The 16,023-nt window shown below is 42.0% G+C and overlaps 1 protein-coding gene across 2 annotated transcripts in view; it reads right to left on the reverse strand.

Annotated features, from left to right (window-relative positions):
* The window catches only part of Plekhb2 (pleckstrin homology domain containing B2), a 40,309-nt gene extending 30,186 nt beyond the window's left edge, over positions 1 to 10,123 (reverse strand). For both annotated transcript variants that reach the window (XM_048345684.1, XM_048345683.1), the window contains exons 1-2: positions 10,020 to 10,123; positions 1,323 to 1,367 (exon numbers count right to left, since the gene is read on the reverse strand). In XM_048345684.1, coding sequence (XP_048201641.1) covers positions 1,323 to 1,359 — 37 coding nt within the window. In that variant the 5' untranslated portion in view covers positions 1,360 to 1,367; positions 10,020 to 10,123. The remainder of the gene's footprint in view (positions 1 to 1,322; positions 1,368 to 10,019) is intronic.
* Positions 10,124 to 16,023: the final 5,900 nt, after the last annotated feature.

Raw genomic sequence — 16,023 nt, forward strand, 5'->3', positions numbered from 1 at the left:
GTTAGGTGTGATGGGAAAAGGAGACAACCAAAAGACAGCCAAAGGACCAGAAAAAAGAGGGGGGGGGGGGCGTTGAGCAACTTCTTCATAAAACCCAAGACAAGGAAACTTACACAAAGACTAGCCTTAAGCTCTCTCACACGGAAACTTTCTGTTTAAGTCAATATTACAACAACTCCATCTGTGCTCTGGGATGGTTATAATACATGGTATGGTATGGTTAGGATGCAAAGCTCCAGGTCTGAGAATGTATAGGTAGAAACTAACCAACTGAAGGGCTACATTTGTGTCAAAATAGTGTGAATGATAGAGTCAGACCTAGACAAATTACATTGAATCTCCATTTCTCCAACCGGAAATAATAGCACCTCACAAAACTCCAGACAAAACAATAGGTTTTCTAAAACATCCAAGGTATGTAGTTGACTCTTCCCTGCTAGATTTAAAATTACCAAGGTTTTAAAGGTTGTCTCTATTTAGAGACTTTAGTCTATTTAGACACTTTAGAGACTTTAGTCTCTAAATAGTAAGTAAGACATGTTTTGGCTCTGTTGTTTGCTAACCTCATAAATAACATAATGGTCACTTTTTTCCTTAGTTTTCCTCTAACACAGAAAAATAATCTGCTTATTTTTCCTCTAATAAACAGAGCCAGCCTCTCCTGCTTTAAGTACAAGATGACTTCCTCAGAGATGAGCAGTATATGAAGAACAGGCCCACAGAGACAAGTCTAGGGCAGCAGACCTCAACCTGCAAGACATGAGCTTCTCTTCAATGGAGCTGCTCTGGAGATAAAAGTCTGACTTTTGTCAAGTTTTCCTCCAGAATCCAAGTCACTGCTCAATGCCCAATAAGACATATACTGCCCCAGGGAGAGACCAAGCTCCAGTGACAATCAGCAGTAACCTGTGGTCAGAATCAAGCAGAAGCTCAGGTCAGCCATTAATAATAAAGCAAGGTGTTAGTGAAGGGAAAGCAGCAAGGTTCCCATCAAGAGCAAGCAAGGAAGAGCTCCAGGTGTACACCTTTATAGAGTTCTGAAAATTCACAAGAGGAAATGCAAGGCAACAATGAATGATCCATTTTTAAATGTGATTCATTTCACTTGCAACTATGAAAATAGAACAATGAAACCTGGTGAAATTGTTCTGGGAAAAGAGGAAAGGAGAGTGATAGACAGGGTGAGACTGATTGGAACATATTGTAAACGTGTGTGCAAATGGAACCGTGAAATGCCCCTCTGTATAACTAACATAAGCTAATTAAAGATGTGATACACGTCAGAAATAAAGATGTGCAAAAGGCACAGAAAGTATACTCACTCTGTCGCAGCAACCATCCACTCTTCACAAACGCCATCTCTTCACCTACAGAAGGAACAGGTAGGTTCAGAATGAAATTCAGAAAAAGAGGGGCTCGTCTGGCCCAATTTTCAATCCTCACGTCCTTCAGTGTGAGCAAAGGACCACTCATAACCTGACCTCAGAGGGATCTACACTACCCTCATCCTTTCTCCCATTCCTAGCTTGAGCCACACCACCCACTTTGCTTTATCAAGCTGACCAGAAACAGTCCCAGGGATACCAAGATTTAGTTCTGATAAGAATTTATGGGTTCTCATAACTTGCCCGGTGTCTTGGGAGTATAGAGTCCAGCTCCAAGCTTTACATCTGGCATACCCAGCAGGCTGACATGATACAATCATAGCAGAAAAGCAGAAATATCAAGGGAATAAAGCTGATAAACTTAACTCTATAAAAGTAAAAAAAAAAAAATGCTCCATAAGCCTTAGTCCTTCTACACCCAAGCCCCAGCATCTCCAACCTTGTACTCTGAAGGGCCTAATCTTCTTTACAATTTTTGTCAACACAGGGTATCTATTCTACAATCTTGCTCCTCAGACATACAGACAAACTGAATCTAGAAAGCCAGCATCCACTTTGTCTTAGTAATTACAGAGCAGCAGCTCAGTGCTGCTGGCTGTCACCTTCTGACCAACAGGGACCAGAAAGCAGGTGGCTAATCCTAAAGACAGCAAATCTCACTCAGGTGAGCCACCAACTCAAGTAAACACAAAGCCCACTCTAATCCAGAGCTTTCTGCTAAGCAAAATTGTATGTTTATCCTTTAAGCTGGGTTGAATTTGGTTCCCTGCATTAACACTGAAATAACCATTCTTCCAACAGGATTTGAGGTAGAGAAATAGTCATTGGGTGCTCATTTAATAAATATTCTCAGTGTAGCTAATGTGCCCAGTATTGTCCCACACACTGAGATGCAACAGTTCAACTGCCTGCTTCCATGTAGCTTACACTCTAATGGAAGAAACAGGTAAGACAAGAATTTAAAAACCAGGCTATATGTGGCAGACAATATTACATTTCTACAATGTTATTACCTCCAAACACAAAACTGGAAGGGTAAAAATCATTATCCCAAAGTGCAAAGCATAACAAATTATGGGTGTTTCCACTCCACTCCCTACATCCATATCATATAAAAAAAGAATCTGTCTAGCAACAGCTACATAGCAAAACTACTTGAAGAAGACTAGGAACCACATAGTGACAATACAAAGAGAAAATCTGACTGAAATGTTGCCACACAACTCTGATATTACCTTTCTAGTTCCTGGCTCTAAAATAGGTATATAAAAATGTGGAACAAGGAGAGTGCCCAGGCCCTGAGTTCAAGCCCCATGACCAATCAAAAATAAATAAATGAATGAATGAATGAATGAATGAATGAATGAGTGAATGAATGAATGTGGAACAAAAGAAAGGAGTTGCTTGAATTTCAGCGGCTCTCTATTTAAATTTCAAATGTTTAACACCAACTTGGCTGTATTGTTGCCATTCTTAACAGTGCAAATGTCAGGTTGGTAGAATACTGGATAGCTTTGCTTATTCACTGTGCCCACCAGTTGCACATGTCTATCAAATTACCATCAATAGAAACATCCAGGAAGATAAGTTTTAAAAAACAGCTTTAGAAGCCAAGTGCTGGTGGCTCATGCCTGTAATCATACCTACACATAAGGCTGAGATTTGGAAAAATCATAATTCAAAGCCAGTCCAAGCAAAAAAGTCCGTAAGACTCCATCTGCAAAATAACCATGAAAACACAGGGCTAAAGGCACAGCTCAAGTGATAGAGTGCCTGCCAGCCATTAGCAAGCAAGCCCAGCAAGAGAAGTGCCTAAGTTCAGACCCTGGTATTAGAAAAGATGACTGTAGGTAAAAAACAAATCTTTATATTTCCTATTGCCTCTGATTATAATCCACTAATGTATGGGTCATGCCAAGTACAGGTGTTTCCTTGGGATAAGGGCACAATTTCTTTGCAGGTACTGGGCATAAAGAATATCAACAAGAAGAAACAGCAGATTTGGGAATTAGTTCCAGGCCAGTTAAGATTTAAAATGGAGAAAAATAGGAACTTGTCTACATATAAAGAACCTTATGAACATATTGGATATGCCTATGTAATACCATTAACACTATTAAAGACTATTAGACAGAAAGTGGAATTAACCCAAACTTCCCAACAAAGGAAATTCTTAGGTTGAATTATTTAACTCCCTACCCGGTATCATCCTGTCCACCTTTACTTGTTACAGGGGACAATCTCATATTCTCTTAGTGCCCAGATTTTTATCTCTAACACTAGTCTTCTCTAAAAGGAATCAGCACTCCTCGCAAATGAGCTGACTAAAATTTAGAGGCTGAACACCTCAAGACACTCGAGACATTTTACTATTAAAAAGCAAGGGTGGGGGCATGTACCTGTGGCCCATGCTCCTCAGGAGACTGAGGCAAGAGGATTGCTTAAATCCAGTTCAGAGTCAGCCTAACGGTCTGAGTAATGTAGTGAGACCTTGTGTCTTTAAAAGAAAAATGCTTTTAGAAATGCTTTTTAAAAAGCCAACTAGCTATATAAATGGCATCAAATTTCAATTAAAATTTATAGTTCATTAGAATTAACAAGAGAGCTAGACATAATGGTACATACCGACATTCACTCAGGGAGAGGAGGCAGGAAGATTGAGTTCAAGACCAGCTTAGGTTACCTAGTGAGACTAGGTCTCAAAACAAGGGAGGTGGACAAGTAACCTGAACATAAAGAAATCAAATTATACCACTATAAAATATGTTGGTGAAAATGACATTCTTTTTAATGTGAGTTTTATCTCACACAATTGGGAAGTGTGATTTTGTGTGTGTGTGTGTATGTGTATACAACTTTATTGTTGCTGTTAAGGAGTTACACAGAGGAGTTACAATTCCCTAAGTCAGGTCATGAGTATAATTCTTCTTAGACAAGGTTGCCCCTTCCTTCACTTTCCCCTGTGACTGTTTTTTTTTTAAGCTGAAACACATGATTTTGTATGGTATCCTCTCACAAATAATTCATGTTTATTTTGTTAATAATAAGAAATATGTGTCAGATTGTATGTCTTAGATGTTAGGATTTCTAAAACCAAAAGAATAGATATCTAAGCTAAAGCCTCAAGGTTGTAGAAATTTAAACAAGGGAGACTTGAAACCAACCTAAACTTGAGGTGAGGAAAATAGACATGGGGAAATGAACCATGAGTTCACATGCTAAGAAATGCAACTGAGTTTGTTTACTTGAACTTGTTGGGCAGGCACCTACTGCCTGGTCTCAAGGAAAATGGGATGAAGCCAAGAGGCTACAAATATTCCATAATAATGGGAGGCTTTTACTGTATTTAGTAGAACTTGTGGAATCTTCACCCAAGGCAGACAGTACTGTTAGCCATAGATTATCTTCTTAGGACTCTGAAACCTGGGAACCATGCCCTCTAACAGTTAACAAGGTCGCAGACAGTTGAGTACCTTGAAGAACATGTCCTTGGTATCTCCTGGCCTCTAGGGTTGGTCTCCACATTGGTTTCACTACCACACAGAGTAATGCAACCTCTACTGTCAGCTGCAACCTACCCTGGCCTCTGGTTCCCAATCCCTAAGCCTCATGTGACACAACTCATACCACCTACACACCAGGCCAACTAGGTTAAGACATGTCAAGGGAAGCAGGTCCTCACATAAACAGCCACTTGTTTCTTAACTGAGCTACCTTACTGCTACTGGACCACTAAATGGTTCTGTCGAAAGCGTGGCCTCTCATACTCTTCCAACAGATCTTGAACACTCTGAGGACCTAAGGTCCAGGAGAAGACACTATGCATCATTCTGCTTGTCCTCAGCCTTCTGAAGAATCACATGCTGCTTCCTCAGAGTCCTAGATCCTATTAATCTGACCTGCCTTAAGGTTACCTAAGGTAGGAGAAAAGCAAAAGAGGAAGACTTTAAAAGTCTATCTTTCCATTTGTATTTCCTATGTACTTCTAGAGGATTCCTGGTTCTTGTGGCTCAACACCATAGTTTACACAGGAGTTATTTTCCAAGGGAAAGACATAAAAATGCAATTAAATAATAATAACAAATGCAAATAAAGGTAATGCATATGGCAGTGATATGAACATCACCCATGGTGACTGTTCTGCCATTTCCTAACTACTGAAGAGACTAAGATCTGAGAATTGCTGTTCAAAGCCAGCCTGGACAGGAAAGCCTGTGCGACTCTTATCTCCAATTAATGACCAAAAAAGCCAGAAGTGGAACATTAGCTCAAGTGGTAAAATGTTAGCCTTGAGCACAAAAGAACAGGGACAATGCCCAGGCCCTGAGTTCAAGCCCCAGGATAAGCACAAAAAAAGACACATTGCAGCTAACTCTGCTCCCTTCTGAAACAGAAACAGGATGAAAAATGAAAAGAAGACATCAGTCCACAATAACAGAAGAGAATGGCACAGAGACAGATAAGAAGCTAATAGTAATTAATTCTAAGGCAACTAGACAGGAAGCAACAGCTTTCTTAGGTTTTCCATATGATTATAAAAGCAAAAACTCAGCAATCCAACTCTAGCTGTATACAAAATAGGAGAAAATTCAGAGAATGGAAGTAGATGATAATTCTGAAGGTGGGAGAAATACTGGAAGAATATACTCAGAGTCATTAAGAATTATTAGGCCCCATAGTCATCTAGGTAGCAATCTTTATGACTGTGAAGATCTCCCTCTAGAAAGACTCTGGGCTTAGGGCATCAAGCACAGCTCAGAATGGGCATGAGTTGTCACACACAGAAGAGGAATACAGGGTATGAAAATCTTAAATGCCCTGTACCTTTCCTTAACTTATCTCCTAGAAACTATCCCAAAACTCAGGTCATAACCCAAGAGGAAAAGCTCACTGATACTGATAGTTGGGGGTTCCACAATTAAAATCAAGTCTTCACTCAGGTAATAAACTCTAAACAGAAGACCTTCTATCAGTCTTTTTTAGTACCTTGCTCTTAAATAGGAACAAAGAGCAAACATCATCCATCATTTGAGAAAAGCCTAGCAGATAGACTAAAGAAAACAACTCACAGGAATCAGATAAAAAAGAAATAAATAAATTCCTATTATAAGAGAACTAATACATGTCATATCCAAAAAAATAAGTGTGTTCTAAAATGGAAACATTCAGAGAACCCTCAGTTCAATAATAACTACAACTAAGATGTTAACAAGGTTGGGAATGTGGCTCAGGGATGGAGTACTTTCCTCTGCAGGACTCTAGACTGCATCTCCATTACCATGAATACACAAGATAAAAATTAATAAAACTTAATGGTCATTAATACAGGCATTAGAGCCTATGTTTGCTGGGTGCTGGTGCCTCATGCCTGTAATCCTAGCTACTCAGGAGGCTGAGATCTAAGGATTCAGGCTCAAAGCCAACCTAGGCAGGATTGTGAGACTGTTATCTCCAATTAACCACCAGAAAACTGGAAGTAACCTGTGGCTCAAAGTGCCAGAGCACTAGCCTTGAGCAAAAGAACTCAAGGACAGTGTCCAGATCCTGAGTTCAAGGTCTGGGATGAAAAAAGAAAAGAAAATGTATTTGTTCTGTGTTTAAATCCCAACTCAGATATGTGCCCTTAAGCAAGGTACTTCTCCAAGCTTTAATGTTTTGATCTGTAAAATGGGAATACTACAAGCTGGGTGCCAGTGGCTACCAGTAATCCTAGCTACTCAGGAAGCTGATATCTGAAGATCGTGGTTCAAAGTCAGCCTGGGCAGGAAAGTCCATGAAACTCTTATCTCCAATTGAACACCAAAAAGCTGAAAATAAACTGTGGCTCAAGGGGTATGATAGCCTTGAGCAAAAAAGTTCAGGCACAGTGCCAAGGCCCTGAGTTCAAGCCTCAGGACTGGCAGGCATGCGCACAACATACACACACACACACACACACACACACACACACACACACACACTACCATAATTTACCTGATAAGATGCTTGATAGACTGAGTACAACACTAACACTCTACCCATGATAACTTCTTCGACAACTACTACCACAACCACCACTGTTAATTTACTCCTTATTTATGTACTTATTTAGCTTTAAATAGTTCGATGAATGGGTTCCAATTCAATTGTCATTTTGAATACAATGAATCTTAACCATTGTCATCCTTTCCATTATTCTCTCCAATGTCTCAACCTCACCTATCCCCTCAATTACCTGATACTATTCTCACATATGTATAATGAATATTATTACTATATTCACTTACATTTCTTGCCATTCATTTTATTTGTTCTATACATTTAACTTTGTCTACAACATTGTAGAAGAAACAGAGACATTAGGCTGTTTCTCAAAAGGAGCAGAAGACTTAGCAAGTTAAAATGCCTTGAGGATCAAACTTCAAACAGTTTAGAAGTTAAGCAAAAAGTGGGGGGGGGCAGAAAGAATGCAAGCTACTAACTCCAACATTTCATTTTATATTCTGGAATAGGATTTAATGCACAAACTAAAATTCATCCAGATATATCTAAGTAAGTCTGCTGTGGATCTCTAGAGGATAAAATAAAGAAATTAGTTGCAAAACAGCCACATTACTTCTAAGACAAGAAAATCTATAGAAGCCTTGAAATCTAAACCACACTCAACAATTCTGATTAAATATGAATTCAACTCAGTTGTAATGCACTGAGTACAAAAGAAGCAACTTAACTGAAAAGAAAACCGTGCCTTTGGAAGGTGACAGATCTGGACCTGAAGCTACTCTGCCTTTCCTCCCTGGCATCACCTTGAGCAAGGTACTAAATCTCCCTAAGCCAATTTTCTTACCTGAATGATAAAGATACAACCAATTACCTCATGTGGTTATTGTGAGGGTTAAACCAGGTGTGTCAAAAAAGAGCCATACAGCAGGGCCTTCCAAAGTAAATAACCTCTGTAACTGCACTACTTACTATCTTGTTTCAAGAGCTGTAATTCAGGGTACCTCCACCAAACATAACTGATAGGCCTGTTCTTCTAGCTAGCACTCACTTTAGCTATAAGCAGTTGCTTCCTTAAGGAAAAGGGGAAAAATGGTAATGAGAAATCCCAGGTATATCCCAAAATCAGAGACCTGTAGTTCCCATTTCCAGCAGACCCGCCCAGGATCAGGAAATTCCTAGATCAGGGAATACTTCCTGGTCCTCACAGAACCGACAGCAGCAGTGGTCTCACCCACATGCTGGCCTATAAGCAAGTGCCCACGGCACAGGCACCCATGTGCCTATACATACATCTTTGGATTACTAATTATCGTACAGTCAATACTAATATTGTCAGTCAAGACAGGCCCCAGCCCTGGCTCCCCAGGTGACTTCCAACAAATCACTTCCGCATCAACACTGGTCCCCTCTAGGGCCAGAAGAGACAAGGAAGAGCCCTCAATCTAGCATTGGCTGATCTGTTTCCTGCTCAAATGCGAGAGTCTTCAAAATAAGGAGGAAGTAGGGGAGGAGGAAGAGGGATTCTTTAGAGCCAGGAATCAGTGGCATTGTAGCCATGTTCTGTACATATTTGATAATCCACCTCATTCCTTTGCCCACAATGAAACTCCATTTGTAAATTTACTCTACCAAGAAGCCTACTGTGACCTACTCTACATAGATTTAAACCCCTCCCCCCAAAATAAAACTCATGCTTATAAAAAATAAAAATCCATGAACTCAGAGCTCTCAATCTAGTTGCATAACAGAATCAAATGTAAAAAAAAAAAAAAATCTATACTGTAGAACCAGGCACCGGCCACACTAAAGAAGGTCTAAGACCAAAAGCCTGTGAACTCGGGCGAGATGGGGGGCTCCCGGGAGAAGCACAGCGCCGGAGGAGGGGCAGAAGGCCCAGCCCCTAGCACTCAGCAAAGGGGTACCCGGGGGCAAGGCGCTCCCAGATCCCCTGGCAGGCAGAGAGGCCCACGGGGGCCCAGGCGGCCACAGGGGCCCAGGTGGGAGGCCCAGGGTGCGGCCGCGTTCGGTGCCGCAGGCCCCCGGGCCGAGCCGCAGAGGCTCCCGAGGGGCGCGCGGGGCTTAGCAGCCCGGGAGGGGAGGCTGAGGACCGGACTCGCCGGGAAGAGTGGAACGTGAGGCGGGGCCGGTGGAGAGCCCGGCAAAGGAAGGGGCTAGGTGGCTAGGGAGGGGCAAGGATTAGGAAGGGCAAGATCCGGGGTGGGGTAGAAGGGCGAGGAGGTCGGAGAGAAGCGGTCCTCCCTGAGGTTCTAGGCACAGGCCTCCCCGGAGAGGGGAGCCCGGGCTTCCAGCCTGAGAGGGGAAGGAAAGCTCGTGAGGGCGCCCGCCACTCCCGAGGGCCAGGGCTGAGGGCTGAGGGGAGGGGAGGATTCGCATGGGGGAGGGTGGCGAGGAGAGGTCGAGGTCGCGGGGCCGCAAAGTGGGGCCCCGGGGATGGGGGCCAAGGGCCCGGCAGCGGGCGGGAGGTGGCAGTCCCTCCAAGGGGCGTGGGACGGTGGACTCCGGGTTGGGTTCCTTCCCGAGGGGCGCGGGCTGAGGGTGACTCTAGAGGAGGTTCTGGAAGGGTCAGGAAGGGGGAAGCAGGAGGCTGGGGTGAGAGGACCAGGATCGTCCCCGCCCGGAGGGAACGGTCACCTGCGAACGCTCAGGCTGCCAGGCGGAAGCTGAGGAGACCGAGGACGCAGGAGCAGCCAAGGCAGGACAACTGACAGGCGCATGCGCGCCGGGTCTTGTCTTGGTTGGCCGCGGCGGCGGAGTCTTGCAGACTGGGGGCGGGGCCTGGGAGAGCGGGGACGGGATCTGGGAGGGGGATCTGGGACTGCGAGGGCGGGGCCTAGGAGCTCAGGGGTGGAGTTTGGGAGAGCGGGGGGGGGGGGGGGGCGGAACTGGGCGCGCAGGGGCTAGGGCTGGGAGCGCGGGGCGACACCTCGGCCCAGCGGTGCTCTTTCTTCTGCTCCTTAAATGACTGAAGCGGTCACATGCAGTGTGGACCCCTGAATGGGATCCTGGAACGGAATAAACAAAAATTATGAATGCCAATTTTAGTTAATAGTTTGGACAAATGTACTACTGTTATGCAATATAGTAATGTAAGGAGAAATTATGTGATGGATATATAGTGTCAATAAATGTTTTTTCTAAGATTAACCTTATTACGGGGGCTGCGGGTGTAGGTAAGTCATATAACAGTCTTAGCATGTGTGAGGCCCTGATATGCATCCTCAGCACTGCAAAAGAGAAAAAACATTACTTGTAGTTCTTTTTGTAAGATGAAAGTGATGAAAAGGAATGGGAAATGTGAATTTCCTTACTGCTAAACATCTCTAGAATAGAACAGGAATGCGGTCTAGAATGGGACTTGAAGAAGTCTCTGGCAACCCCGCTTCTTTTGTTAATTTGAATGGTGTATATTTGAAATTAAGCAAATGTTTATCAAGGCTAAACACTTAAGATTTACTTGCTTTTCTGGGAAAAAAAAATCTAAACAAAAACAAGAAAAGTTGCAGAAATCCTGTTGTTGATCTTCCAAACTCTACACTCTGCATGTAAAGATCCTGATCTTAACCTAGCTCCTGTCTGATGAGAGAAATGCTGGGTAAGGAGTCATATGTACCAGCAACTGAGCTTTTGCAAGATAGGGCAGTTTACTTAAGCAAGAGTTTACAGATTGGCACCATTTGGAATTCTTTCTGGTTCTGCCACCCTCAAAGAAAACTGCTTCTTGACATGTTCTGGTTACAACTCTCAATGTAGCACAGAATGCTGGCAGTGCTATTTTTAGTAGTGTTTCAAGGTTTGGATTTAAAGTATCAAAAATACACTAATTTTTTTGAGTGATGAAACTATGGCTGTCTTATTTCTTCCTACTTCTCTGCAGTTGCAAATTTTCTTCAGTAAATATGTATTGCTTAAATAACAGGAAAAAGTGATATTAGCATCTAGTTTGGTTTAATGTAGGTATTGTGGAAGCTGTAGTAAGAAGTGCCCCTCAGAAAATTTCCAGGTTAATCAGGTTGACTTTCTGTTTAAATTGACTTATAGGAGGAAGCTAGGCTGACTGCAGGTGAGGACATCTTTCCAGCCCCACATCTATCTACACTGGATGTATGACTTTGGGTCTGAGCCTGAGACAGAGGGATTGAAAGGCTTCATTGGAATGTCACACCCACACTCTCCCCTGCCTCTGTGGACCAAATTACCTACTAATTTGCTCTATTCCCTTGTTTGTTTCCAATGATTAAAACAGCTTTTATTGTGGGAAGAGAGTTAGGGAGGGAGATGCTTGTGGTTACAAAACTCCAAACAGGACTTGAAGGAAAATGCCACAGCCCATACAATTTGAAATGAGTTTCCTACAAATAATAGGAAGTGTTGGACACTCCTATTTCTAGCTTTCTGTAGTTTTCCTAAATGACTCAAAGCTGCCCATGTTCTCTGCTTTATTCAATTCTTCTTTTTCCTAGAATTTCTCCAGGAATTTATTTGTCTACCTAGTACTTCAGTTGCCTTGCAGTCTGCAGTAGCACCCCAAGTCCATCCCAGATGGACATGTAGTCCTGGAGATACAGAGCACAGGTTAGGCCCAGATAGAGTCCAGCCCAGGACTAGCAAGCTGTGGGGGCCTCTTCACTGGTCCTCAAAGGAACTCTGGAACTACCACTTTGAATCTAAATTTGACTTAATCTTGCCATCAAATTCACTGAGAAGTTACCATGGTTTGGATGTCATTTGTCACCACCCAAACACATGTTGAAATGTTATACCCAATGTAAGTTTGTGATTCTCAATGACAAGTGTTGGGGACAGGTGAAGGAGACTAGTGCGTTCACCTGCCTGAGATGGGATTAGTCACCACAACAGGGAGTTGTTAGACAGCAGGACTTCCCTGTGTTCTGTCTTCAGAAACAACTCTGCTGGGCCTCCCACTTTCCACCATGAACTGAAGCAGCACAAGGTCCCCTCGATACTGTACATTGGGTTTTCTCAGCCTCCAGAACTGTGAGCTAAAGTAAATTTCTTTCCTTTATTAATTTCCCAGTCTTAAATGCTCTTTCATACTAACAGAAAATGGACTGACAGAACCCTGGCTTTCTTCAGAAAGCTGAATCTGTTCCTTTTCAGGAGAGAGATGGGTTTTTACTCTGTAAACATGAAGCTGGGGCTTGAGATGGAGCTCAGTGGCAGTGTACTTGCCTCCAATATATGAAATCACAAACCAACCAAATAAAGTAAACAAGCAACATCAAAAGCCACATGAAGCCGATGGAGCACAGCAGTGATATAGGAAGCAGAAGCTTTGCAATTAACTCCAAGTGTGCCACCTGTTCTCCTTTTGTTTATTGTGCTTCTTTTTAGTTGAATATCTATCATCTATTTCACTGAATCTAAAGGGATATAAGTGTGTTCTTGGTCTCCCATTTCAAATCCAAAACTTCTGAACTTAGTTGCTTCCTATCACATTTGACCACCTGAAACCAATTGATAATGCAACTGACTTGTTTTGCAGAGTTATTATGAATTCAATGACAGACATGAACCACCAGCATTTTTCTTGAACTTGTTCTTAAAAAAAAATAGCTTTTCTATAGCCAAGCATGATGGTTCATGTCTGTAATCCCAGCTACACAGGAAGCTAAAGTGAGGAGGAATGCTGTTCCAGAGCAGCCCAGGCAAAACATCCATAAGACCTCACTTCAACAACAGCTAATCAAGGTGAGGTGCACTCGTCATCTCAGCATAGCACAAAGTGAAAATAGAAAGATCATGGTCCAGGAACATACCCAAGCAAAAACTGAGACCCTAACAAAAATAGCCAGAGGGCCAGATGTGTGACAGGAGCAGGAGGCAGAGCACCCACCTAGTAAATGTGAAGCTCTTTGGCCAGTGATGGCCAAAGTATAGTACTTTAAGTACGTGTATGAAATCAGAGCAATGAAACCAATTGAAATGGTCTTTAAAAAGCACAGGATAAGGAAGAGTGATAAGGGAGGAAAGAGGGGTGGTGATAGAATATATTGTATGAATACATGAAAATGCCACCATAAAGAAAAACAGTCCCTGAACAGCCGGGCACTTATGGATCATGCCTGTAATCATAGCTACTCAGGAACCTGAGATCTGAGGTTCACCATTTAAGCCATCCCAGGAAAGGAAAAGCTATGAAACTTTTATTTCCAAATAACCATAAATAATAGCGGAGGCAAAGAACTCTAAGTGGTAGAGCATTAGCCTTGAGAAAAAGCACAAGGCTAGCCCAAAGTTCAAGCCCCAGAACCAGCAATGAAGAGAGAGGGGGAGTGAGAGAGGGGAGGGATGGAGGAAGAGGAGGGGGAGGAGAGGAAATGAAAAAGAAGGAAGGTAGGAGGAGAGAAAGAGACAATTGAGCAAATATATGCTAATTTAAAGAATCTTAACAACAACTCTGCCTCCAACAAGATGGTGGGCAGAGGGCAGTGGTATTATCCTATTAAGCTCCCATTTCATACAACAAAATCAAAGAGATTGACTAGGAAAACACTAAGACTCCAATAGAGAAAAATTGGCAAGAGGTAAATGAACAAATCATTCACAGAAAAGAAATTCAAATACAACCATCATATCATGAAATGAGTCAAGACTATAATTTATTAACACAAGTGAAATATAGATACGTTTGAACTAGTAAATATATTTTAATATATAGTTTATTGTTGTTATTAAGGTGCTATATAGAAAAATTACCATTTTATAAGTCAGGTAATTAGTACATTTCTTTTTTTTTGGACAGTGTCACTAGTTCTTTTGCTTTCCCCCAGTTTTCCCCTCCCATCCCTGCCCACAAGTTATATAGTTCATTTTCTACATAGTATATACTGAATAACATAGTTGCATTTGTTCACCCTTTCTCCCTCCCTTTCTGCATCTCTCCTGCCCCCCCATCCCACCTCCCAAAAAAGAAAAACCCATAGCAAAAACAAACACCACCAACAACAACAATACCACCATAAAACCTGTTTCCATTTCCTGGAATTCATTTAGAAAATAAATATTTTGTTGTTGTTGTCTTGCCAGTACTGGGGCTTGAACTGAAGGCCTGGGCATTGCCCCTGTTCTTTTTTCCCTAAAGGCTAGAGCTCTATCACTTGAGCCACAGCACCACTTCTAGCTTTTTCTGTGTATGTGGTACTGAGGAATCAAACCCAGAGCTTCATGCTTGCTGGGCAGGCACTTTACCACTAGCCACATTCCCAGCCCCATAACTAGTGTTTTTAAACGTTAAGAGAAGTTACACCTTTGTGTAAGAAACTCTAAGGCCAACCTGTGAGGCTGGAGGGGGTAAAGAGGTTTGAATGCGGCCTCATCAGTACTCAGAAGAGTGAAAAGGCTTAAAACAGATGGCCCTGGAGATGGTTAAGCACTGGAAGGCTGCTTCCTTAGACAGTTCAGGAAGGGCTGAAAGCTGGACCTTAAGGAAAAGACAGATAAAGTAAAATACATGTTTGAATTATCCTGGGTTGCAATCTTTGCCTCCAAAACAATAAGGGAGTTTATTTGCATAAACTGTTTTATTATCTCTATGATTATAATAACAGTATAGATGCCTTGTTTTCTAGAGGTACCTATGGCAACCTTTCCTGTATTAAGCCAAATAAATACGCTTGCTTGTGGGAAGTCAGGGTTCAAAAGCCAGTGACCCTCAACCCCCTGATCCCCACTTACTTTAATCTCTCTCTCTCTCTCTCTCTCTCTCTCTCTCTCTCTCTCTCTCTCTCTCTCTCTCTCTCTCTGTCTGTATTCTCAACTCTTTAGCTCCTATATCATGTTGTGCTTTTCCAGGTTGTAAGTTGCAACACCTTTGTGTTCCTCCCCTAAAGGCTAGAGGTCTATCACTTGAGCCATAGCACCACTTCTGGCTTTTTCTGTGTGTGTGGTGCTGAGGAATCGAAACTAGGGCATGCTAGTCAAGTACTCTAGCTCTAGGCCACATTCCCAGCCCGTCCCCCATTTAGACACAGATTTTGAATTATCAAATTATTAAGGATTTTAGTGACATTTTCACTAGCAGTCACTGCTTTGTACCTTTTATAAATGGATACAATCCTTTCAGAGAAAATTTTGACAATACTGTAGGTAAGAATGGAAATAAAGCAACTATGAGATATGATTTCAAACTCACTTGATTGACATTAAAAATTCATATTGAATATGACAAATATGTGTCAGTGTCATGTGCTCCTTGGGATGGAATAGCTTAATATAAACACCTGAAACAGTAATTTTGTGCTACCTGATACAATTTTTTTTTTTTCAGTGCTGGCACTCAAACCAGGCCTCAAGCCATTTGTACTGTTAGATTCCTATCTCATTCTAAGGAGCTTTAAGATACGTATGCCTCATGACTGCAATTCCTTTCTAGGAAAACACATTGAGTAGTATTCTCAAATATTTTTACTATCACCTACATTCATAAAAAAATAATAATTTAACTGAAAATGCAATTGTATCAGAATTCTCTAACACAACAGAATGAATCAGTCTAGGTACTTGACAATAGATGAATGGATGAAGAAAATGTGGTGCAGGCACATATTGGAGTTTTATTCAGCCATTAAAAAAAAAAGAATGAAATGATGTCATTTGCAACAAAATAAATGAAACT

The sequence above is a fragment of the Perognathus longimembris genome, chromosome 4 (genome assembly GCF_023159225.1).
Source record: "Perognathus longimembris pacificus isolate PPM17 chromosome 4, ASM2315922v1, whole genome shotgun sequence".
Classification (NCBI taxonomy): Eukaryota; Metazoa; Chordata; class Mammalia; order Rodentia; family Heteromyidae; genus Perognathus; species Perognathus longimembris.